We start from the raw sequence: 9,902 nt of genomic DNA on the forward strand, positions 1-9,902 counted from the left end.
CAGGCGTTGCTGAACTGCAACTCTCGTCAGCCCAACAAGCATGAGAAGTGGTCAGGGATGAGGGGGCTTTTAGTTCATCAACATCTGAAGGAACGGAGGTTGCTCACACCTAGAAGACTGCAGGTTTATTCTGACAAATTACTACACTTCCGATTGTTGCTAGATTTACTGCATCTACCCCTCATTTAACACTGAGCAGTGTATCTCTGCTCAGACCCAGGTGGCGCTGTGGTTAAATCACTGAGCCTAGGGCTTGCTGATCAGAAGGTCAGCGGTTCGAATCCCTGTGACGGGGTGAGCTCCCGTTGCTTGGTCCCAGCTCCTGCCAACCTAGCAGTTCGAAAGCACGTCAAAATGCAAGTAGATAAATAGGAACCGCTACAGCGGGAAGGTAAACGGCGTTTCCATGTGCTGCTCTGGTTTGCCAGAAGCGGCTTTGTCATGTTGGCCACATGACCTGGAAGCTGTACGCCGGCTCCCTCGGCCAATAATGTGAGATGAGCGCGCAACCCCAGAGTCGGTCACGACTGGACCTAATGGTCAGGGGTCCCTTTACCTTTACCTTTTAGTGTATCTCCTAGTGACTTTCCAGTGAAGAAGAGAACTGTGAGGTGATAGGGCAACTCTTACCTGTTCTAGGGAAACAGTTACATCTTGGCCATAGAGATTACAAGTGCGAACCTGCAAGGATTGCAACTCCTCCTGAGAGCAGGAGTTCTTTATACCTTTCTCTGAGAGTGCTTTTGAGATGGGGGCTTGTCTTACAAGCCCACCCAGGCAGCTTTTCTCCCTTTCTCTGCTTCTGGTGATTCTTGACATCTTGAGAGCATCAGAATGAATTTGAAGGCTTTTGATGAATGAAGAGATGGCTGGCCCCAGTATACCAGTTGGTTTATTCCACAAAGATAATGATAAACAGGCGCCCCCAGCAATACACTGTGCAGGCAGTCCTGCTTATATACTGTACAAGGAATGTTAGGAAGGAAACGAGCCTTTCAGGTGCACAGCGAGTTCAACAGTCCCTGTGGAACTGGCAGCCGCTGCAGCTGAGCCCTGGCATCGCCTCTGCCCCTCATACTGGCACGCACCGCCCGGCGACTCAGCTCTTGCAAGGTGGGCACTTTGCAGCAGAGAGGATGGGCGAGGGCCAAAGGCACCGGGGGCTGCCCCTCCCTCTCCAGGTAGCAAGGCCCCCCTTCTACTGCTCCCAGGCACAGATAGTGCTCTACTAGCCGGACCACACAGTGGAAGGCCGGGGGGTGGCCAGCGCCTGGCAAGGCCTCCAGGTGGAAAGCCGAGCCTTGCTGCTGGATGCGCAGGTTGGTGATGCCCGTGTTGGTGCGGACGCTCAGGGTGAAGAGGTGGTGGTGGTCGGAGGAATCTCGCACGAGGAAGACGCCGGGTGGCTGGGAGGTCAAAAGGCGCTTGGCTTCGGCCCCAGACAGGCTGCCCCAGTAGAACCCGCTGGCCTCGAGGCGTTCCAGGGCGCTTTCCACCCGCTCAAACTCCCCACAGAAACTCTTGAAGTGGTAGGAGGTTGTGGCCGTGCCCGTCATGGCCGCCGCAGCTGGTGTAGGTGCTGGCATGCAGCACCAGCACAGGGGGACCATTGCGCCTCCAGTTGGCCGGGAGAGACGCTCAGTCGGTTACCGGAACAGCATCTGAAAAGGAAGGCAGAGACAGTTCATGCAGCAGGAACCTGCTGGCTTTCAAACTCCCCTGGACTCACGTCTTCTTTGCTCAAGACAAAGCATAAAAGCAGAACCAAGAAACATGGGAAATAGATCTATTTCAGTATGCGCATAAATGGAGACACGCTAACTAAAATGCTCCATATTATTCTCGTGCATTTGCTGTGAAAGATCTCGGATCGGCACGACTGAACAAAGCAGGTTTAGCAAAGTTTGTTCGAAAAGTAGCTTTGACATTTTATCTAAAGCAGAGCTTTTTTTGGTTTGAGAGACACATTCACCCTTGCCCAAAAACTTCCAGGTGTTGTCCATGAGTGCTGTGTGTGTGGCCACCTCACACACAACTCCATGCAGATCTGCTGAGATGGGAGGCTGTGGCCACCAGATGAATCTGCCAACTGGGCAGGAGGTGGTCTGCAACCTAACCAGGGCACTGGGTCTCTGCTCACTCTAGTGCTGTACCTAATGGTTGGTTTGTTTTTTGGCCACTGTCATCAAAATTGGTAAGGCCTTGGGGGGGGGGGGCAGACCAAGGATGTTGTGCTGACATTCCAGTGCGCCAAGCTTGTCAGAGCACTTGGCTTCACAGCTTTCAACTTCTTGCAGGGAGCCTTAGCTATGTTGCCCAGTGTTTGCTGGGCTATGATTGAGTAAACTCAGCTCTTGCAAAACCTTTGCCACTAGTAGCTATGGGAATCATCCATGAAAGTTATACCCAGAAGAACAAAGGCAAATTTGGGTGCCCAGATAGCAAAGCAGGGAGGACATATTAGGATGCTGAGTGATATCCAATTAGTCATACAGGGAATACACCCATTAAAATCAATGACTTGTATCCAACTAAGTTCTACTCAGAGTACTGACTCTGGGGAGATATGATAATCATCTTCAAATATCTAAAGGGCTGTTAGCATGGAAGATGGAGCAAACTTGTTATCTCCTGCTCCAGAGAGTAGGACTGGAACCAGTGGATTCAAGTGACAAGAAAGGAGGTCCTGATTCTACAAGAAGAACTAACACTAAGCACTGTTCAACAGTGGAACAGACAGCCTTGTATTGGAAGGTGGCAGACTCTCCTTGGGGGTTTTAAGTGGAGGCTGGGTGGCTGCTTTAGCAGAGATTCCTGCATTGCAGATAAGATCTTTGGGGTCCTTTCCAACTCTACAATTCCATCATTCTAAGAAGCAATGATATAATTTTCCCCACTGTATCATAGTCTAGGCTAGGGGATAGTATATCCAAAACAGGCTGCAGGGACAAAGTGTTGAGTAGATGCTCTTGTAGGAACCTCTTATCTGCAGTGTAAAGTGGTACTCTCCCCTCCACTGCCTCACCCCTCTCCCACCTTGTTCTGCTGACACATCTCAAAACTTTTCCTGTTATTAAACTGGACAGAAACATAGAAGACTGTTTGATCTCGCAGCAAATCTGGTGGGGTGATTACCTGGAACGAATAGTTGTAGCTCAAACATAGCAGTGGATGAGCTGTGTTGCTCTCCTTGGGTGCCAAGCTGAAGAAGGTGTGTGTGTGTGTGTGTGTGTGTGTGTGTGTGTGTTGTCCAGCTAAGTTCAGAGTTTGTTGACTGTTCTGTCTACACTGCTGGGGCAAAATCATTGACAGGTATCTCCGGGCTCTTTTCATGAGCATTTCTGGGAATGCCTGGGAGCAACAAGGGCATGTTATACTGTCGGGTTTTGCAACCTTGCACAAGCTACATAACTTGGCAACCCTACAAAACCAGCCACAGAGGGGAATGCTGCAGGCATCCCTCACCCCAGGGTGCTATTTATCCTAGGACCAGGCCTGGTTAAATGCATTCAGACCTGGAAGAGTTGGGTTCAAATCCCTCTACTGTCATCACATCTACACCATACATTTAAAGCACATTTACAGCAGTTCAAAAGATGGCTTCCCCCAAAATCCCCAGGATTCTTTGGGAAAAGGCGGGTGCTTTAAATGTGCTAAACATTTAATGATATGAATATGACTGGTCATAAAACGATTTTGTACGAGGCACCTATGGTAGTCAAAACAGCATACTGTTCCTTGATGGATGGAAAACTCTCTCCTTCCTTTGGAATGTAACACCCACCAGAGTTTGGGGTAGAGATAAGGAGCCATACAAGGAATCTCACAGAGAGCTGGCAGTGAAGTCTTGGGGTGGGCTGTAGCGGTTCAGTAAGTACCACCTTGAGAGTCTACTACCCAAAATAGCACTCGCGGGGCCTGATAAATATAAGCCTGTTTGCTCCCAAAATGTTGTCTTTTTATAAGTAAGCACCTACTGCAAAGCCTTTGTACAGTAACTGATATTTCATTAAAAGGAAACATACCCTGCAACTTCCTACTTCCTGGGAAAGCGGAAGCAAATACCTTTTTTTTTTGTCACTTTGGAAAGGAATCACTTTTATGTTCATTGCACATTCTCAAATAATTTGAACTGTCCAGCTGTCTAGGATTTCCCATAGATTTGCAAACTGCACACATTTAAGAACCCCAAAGTTGTTGCCCATCTCAGAAAAATATACACCAGTCTTCCTAAAGCTGGTGTGCTCTAGGTCTGAACCTCCTGATAAGTCTCCTATAGGTAAACGTAAAAGTAAAGGTACCCCTGACCATTAGGTACAGTTGCGGACGACTCTGGGGTTGCAGTGCTCATCTCGCTCTATAGGCCGAGGGAGCCGCCGTTTGTCCGCAGACAGCTTTCAGATCATGTGGCCAGCATGACTAAGCCGCTTCTGGCAAACCAGAGCAGTGCACAGAAACGCTGCTTACCTTCCCGCGGGAGTGGTATCTATTTATCTACTTGCACTTTGACATGCTTTCAAACTGCTAGGTGGGCAGGAGCTGGGACCGAACAACGGGAGCTCACCCCGTCGCGGGGATTCGAACCACCAACCTTCCGACCGGCAAGTCCTAGGCTCAAATACTACTCAAGCGTGGCTTAGACCAGGGTTGCCCTATTTTTTGTTCCCCTCTGGTAGGCATCCTATGCCTTTGCCAGCTGTGTGTGGGCAGAAATTCAACAAGTGATGCTTTTCCTTGAGAGAGCTGTAGTGATAGGGAAACTTCACCCAATGCATATCTGCTTGCGAGCATAAAATGCAACAACAAGGTCTGAACCCCAGTTTTATTTAGAGCTAATAAACAGCCTGGTAAAGCCTCCTCAGGACTGTACCACTGGAAGCTGAAGGCTGCACATTTGACAAGTTTCCCCACACCAAAACACCCCTGCATACAGAAATCAAGAATCATTCCCCCAACATTCCATGGGCAGAGTGCAAGAGAAAACATTCCATCCTTCAATTCTTCCTGCCTCGATACTGAAGTGGTACAGCCCCAAGAATACAACAGGCTGCAGTGACCATTTTGCTGCTGACACCATCTTGGAAGATCTTCTCATCCCACTGTAGCTGCTTCCCGAGACCCTTTGAAAAAGTTAGGGGGAGGAGACTAACTGGGATGGGTGTGGTTAACTTAAATTTGGGGGTGGGGTGGAGAGGGAAGCTATGCTATGCCAGTGTTTACAAAAAACCTCTGCCAGAAAAAGTGCTTTTGGAAGCATTCATTCCCACAGCAGAATCGACGTGGCGAATGCTACTCCAGAAAAATTAAACAATATATGGAATTTCTTCCTCTTCTTTTTTTAAAGGAGGCATCTGCGAATAATACTGAGGGGGAGGGTGGGGAATTATATTACATTAGAGCACAGTTCTGTTGTTCAGATACATGGGCTTGGATGTGGCAGCAGGATTATAGTACAGTACCCTGTTCCCCAATCTCTCCTGGAAAAAAATGAGTTGGGCAGTACTTTCTGCACCTATCATTCTTCTGGCAGAAATCACACACACACACACACACACACACACACACACACACACACACACACACACACACCACCCTGTACAGGCTGGCAGGGTTGTGATGAGGTTCTGATGCAGAAATAAAACCTCCACACCCACCTTTGGTAATTCCCAAACTGTAGAGTTGATACAGGCGGGCCCATGAGATATGGGGGTTCAACCCTTTTTTTTTCCTAATGCCCCCTAGTGTTTGAAGCCAGGTAATGAATTCAAGGGAAATTGAATGCATGCGTGTGAGAGCGCTCTAGGTTACTGTGTAGGATACTCACCTGGGGAGATAAATTAATTTAAGACTACTTTAGAGTTGATTTGGGCAAGAAGAATTGATTTGGAGAAGGGGCTGTGAGAAATCAATGGGGATAAATGAATCTGAAGAGGAACTGAGTAGAGGCAACCTCTACTCCAAATTAACTGAAAAATTTATCTGGGATGATTTGGGTGAGAAATCTCTGGGTGTTTTTTTTTAAGGGGGGGGTAGGGCTGTCAGCTTAGTGGTTGGAGCATCTGCAGAAAGTCTCAGATCCAATCCCTTGGCATCTCCATCTATGTTCCCATCTCTACGTATACATTAGCACATGCAAATGTTATGCTAATGTTTGCCTTTGTGTCCAGTCCTTGAAACTGTGAGGTTATCCATCAATGTCCCTGCCAACTTGGGTGCTACAAGCAAACAGTGGCTGCCATGGGGCAAGTCTTTGTGCCAGAGGTCCAGCTGTCTCCCTCGGCAGCAGGAACAGGGGGTGAAAGGCTTGCCACATTCTGAAGAAAGGGAAGCAAACACATGACCGCCTAAAGTGGGGCAGGCAGGCTGCGAGCCCATTAGTGTCCAGAGTCTAAAATTACCTAAGCAGAACACTATGAAGAAACTGCAAGCCTGCCATTAGGAAACTGGGGAAGGGGACAAGGGCTCAGTGGGTGGAGCACAAGCTTTGGATGCAGATGGTCCCAGGGTCAACTCCTGGACCCCTACTTAAAAACATCAGGTAGCAGGTGATGGGAAAGGCAGTAGATAGATCTACATCCTGGATGGATTAGCAGCCTGACCAGGCATAGGTCAGCTTCCTATGTTCTTTTTTTTTCATAAAAAAAGAAAGTAAATGGTTGACTGTTTCTGTGAGCCTGAAGTACCCATCCACAATAACGCTGCCTCTCTGAGTGAGTCACTGCTCTAGCTTTCCAGTCTTTGCTGGAGGAGAGAGATCCTGCTTGGATCAGCTGTGCTAGCAGCTTCCAGTCATACAAGAGCTGCTGTCAAATGACAGGTGGATGTTGCCTGTCATATCTCTGTGTGAGTCGGTGCTCTGGGTTTTCCTTCTGCCTTATTTCTGCCTTGGGTGCAGTTGGACAATCCACTCCCAATGAAAGCAAGCAAGCAAGCAAGCTGCAGAATGGTCCCCTGGAGGAGGTTACCTGTTGAATCTCTGCATGGGTTTAAATAGAGTCCTTGATGGCTAACCATAAACAAGAGGCACATATGTCCAGTCTATGAACATTCTTGGCACCAGTGATCTTCTAAGGCGGTTTTACTCCAAGTCCCACACACCTTTTCCTCTATAAAGGAAGAGTCTCCTCAACAGTGGCATCGCAATGGCAGAACACCCTGCCAAGCTAGCAACACCTCATTGCCTTTCTTTCTCTCTTGTTAGCAAAACTTTTTTGCAATTGTTTTGGACTTGAAGGCTTTAGAAAAGGGGATCACATTTAAAACGGAAGGCTTAAGCATGGGCATAAGTGTTCCACTTAACAGGACTTAAATAGGCACATCTTGGGTTGGACTGTAGGAACATAGTCAGTATTAGCACCATTAGCAGTGGTTTTCCAGGGTTTCAGACAAGGAACATGCCCAGCCACACCTGAACCAGGGAACCTTTTGCAATGCAAAGTAGATGCTCTTCCTCTGAGTTGCAGCCTTTACCCCCAAAGGCCCCTCCTTTTCTTGCTGCTCTTAATTACATGTTATTGTCTCCTTCATTTTTAAAGCAGCAACAATGCCTTCAGTATGGTTTACGGAAAGGCAATCAATACCTATTTTGATGATGGTGATAACAAATAATGATGTTGATGATACTAGGGATTGAATTTCACAAACTAGCAAATAAACACTGTTCATCTTTACAAGGGGAATACAGTATGTGGAAATAAGATGGGGCTTCCAACCAAGGTTTTGCACGGTTTGGAAACCAGCTCCTAAATAAATTTTCTATTGGGTTAGCTGAATTTAAAAATCCTGCTGATTTTCCACTTCCCTCCCAATACTCCCAGTTGTGCAATCCCACTAGGTTTTTTTTAAAGGCGTGTGTGGTGGAAATGGAAACGTCCTGAATGTAGCAAGTTGGCTGTGCATATTGTTTTGTTTTAATTACAACAACCACAAAGATATCCTCCAGAAGCCAGCTCTCAAAAGCAAAATGTTAACTGTTTTGGAAGTTTGCATTTTCTTTGATTTTTGTGTGTGTCATGTTTCCAATTTGTACAGATTCTAGTCCTTGTTCACCCCCAAAACCAACCTAAACCACCGTGCTGCTTTGCCTACAATCTGGATTCCCCTTATTTCCCTAATTAATTAATAACCGTCATAATAATTAATCCTTTATGACGAGGATACAAAATTAAACTTGGAGGAAGTTATTTCTCCTAGGCTGACTAGCACCCGACATGAAAACCACAATAGCGCAGGGGCAGAACTTGTTACCCAGGCACTGACTGCTCCTCGCTTCCAGCTCTGGGCGGGCTGGTCCTGTCCCTGGTCGTCGTCGTCTTCTCCCCACGTTTGCAATCTCAGCCCTGTCCCCCACTTCTGGCATCAACAATATAAAACAAGGACTGGGATGGGGGTTATTATTGCTCTCGCCGGCGTCGTCGTTATTTTAAACTCACTTACCTTTGGCGGCGTGAAAGCAGCGAGATGCCTGTGCGTTTCTCTCCAAGAGTGGAAGAAAAGGAGAGGGAGGGAGGAAACGGGTGGGCTGGGGGGAATCAAAATTTAAAAATTCTCTCCCCTTCGCGGGATCCTCTGTCGAAATGGAGCCCAGTCCGATCGCCTGCCTTTGCCATACTTGCAACGCCGGCGAGAGGGGCGGGTTGTGGTCGGGAGGGGGAAGCGGTGCGCCGAGCAGAGTCTGCGAACGCCCCGCGCGCCTAGGGCGCACCGGATGGGAGGCTTGTTCCCAGGCTGGGCCAATTAATCTCTCTCTCTCCCCCACATCCCCCTCCCCCGCACACACACAGGATACCTCCCGGATTAGGACTCCTCAAGAGGAGTCGAAATTGGTGGAAGTTGCTTTGGGCGGAGGAGGAGGAGGGGGGAGGAGTGTGCGCGCAGAAAGGCCGACCGATCCGTTTCCTCTCGCCAAGAATCGCAGCGTCTTTCTGGTTTCCTGGAAGTGTGTGTGAATGTGCGCGCGCGTTTCTGAAGCGCTTTTCCCGTTAGCGGAGTAAAGCGGGGCTGGTCGGCGGTGGGAGGAGGAGGAGGAGGAAGAGAGCGAGAGCCGGTGAACTCGCATCTCGTGTCAGCGTGTGGTTGCTGCTGGCTGCATAGTGCTGGGAGCTGGAGGGACGGAGAAGGGCGGGAAAGAGAGCGAGAGCTACAAGAATAATATTTGAGCTGCTCCAGTTCCAAGAGGAGCTTGTATATTTGACGGGGTAACTGACACGCTGGGGGAAAGAGAGGCTTGGATTCCTGGTGCCTGTGTGTGGCTGGGGTGGAGTGTGGCAAGAGTATTTATTTTTATGAATGGTCAGAACTTTCATTGGCCGCCGGAGGCGGCTGGCAGGCTCCTGATTGGCAGGAAGTGGCTGTGTAAACCCCGGTAGACTCCCTCCCCCTCGCCCTCCCCCTCCTGCTTTTTTTTCTTTTCTTCTGGGTGATTCCTGGAAGTGTGGAGGGGACTGTTGGTAAGGAGGAGGGGAAAGCGAGCTGGTCCCCGCCTATCCCTGCAGCAGAAAAGGGAAGAGAGGTTGGGTAAGGTGATCCAGGGGTGTGCAGGGAGATCCCGCAGGCCGAAAAGCAAAAAAACAACAGCCACGCGAGACTCGTTTAACCCCCTCGCGGCTGGGCGTCCCAAGAGACGAAGCGGGAAAACCTCCCCCCCCCAATGGCCCGTGGCGGCTCCCACTCCAGCCACCGGCCCGCCGCCTTCACTTTGCGCATGAGGTTGCCCTCTGTACATGGGCAGTTTGCACTGACCGTGCACGGAACAGGAATTTTGTGCATGCGCACGTATTAGGTAGAGCGTCTTGTGCGCGGAACATGGAAAGGAACATCCAATGAGAGCTGGTGTAGCGCAGCGGCTAAGCACGGGACCGCGGGCCACACTGTACCCGGTTCGAACCTCGGCTCTGCCTGAG

The 9,902-nt window shown here is 49.1% G+C and overlaps 1 protein-coding gene across 1 annotated transcript; it reads right to left on the reverse strand.

Moving 5' to 3' along the window:
• Window positions 1–874: 874 nt before the first annotated feature.
• LOC118095411 (suppressor of cytokine signaling 3) lies at window positions 875–9,274 on the reverse strand. The gene is made up of 2 exons (XM_035136655.3): window positions 8,437–9,274; window positions 875–1,661 (listed from the first exon to the last, which is right to left on the reverse strand). Exon 2 carries the CDS (start codon window positions 1,608–1,610, stop codon window positions 996–998), a length of 615 nt encoding a protein of 204 aa, XP_034992546.3. The 5' UTR covers window positions 1,611–1,661; window positions 8,437–9,274; the 3' UTR covers window positions 875–995.
• Window positions 9,275–9,902: the final 628 nt, after the last annotated feature.

This window comes from Zootoca vivipara, chromosome 12 (genome assembly GCF_965207765.1).
Source record: "Zootoca vivipara chromosome 12, rZooViv2.hap1.1, whole genome shotgun sequence".
NCBI lineage: Eukaryota > Metazoa > Chordata > Lepidosauria > Squamata > Lacertidae > Zootoca > Zootoca vivipara.

Coding starts and splice junctions, on each gene's coding strand:
- LOC118095411 (XM_035136655.3), bottom strand. CDS start 1,610: ATGGTCCCCCTGTGCTGGTGCTGCATGCCAGCACCTACACCAGCTGCG.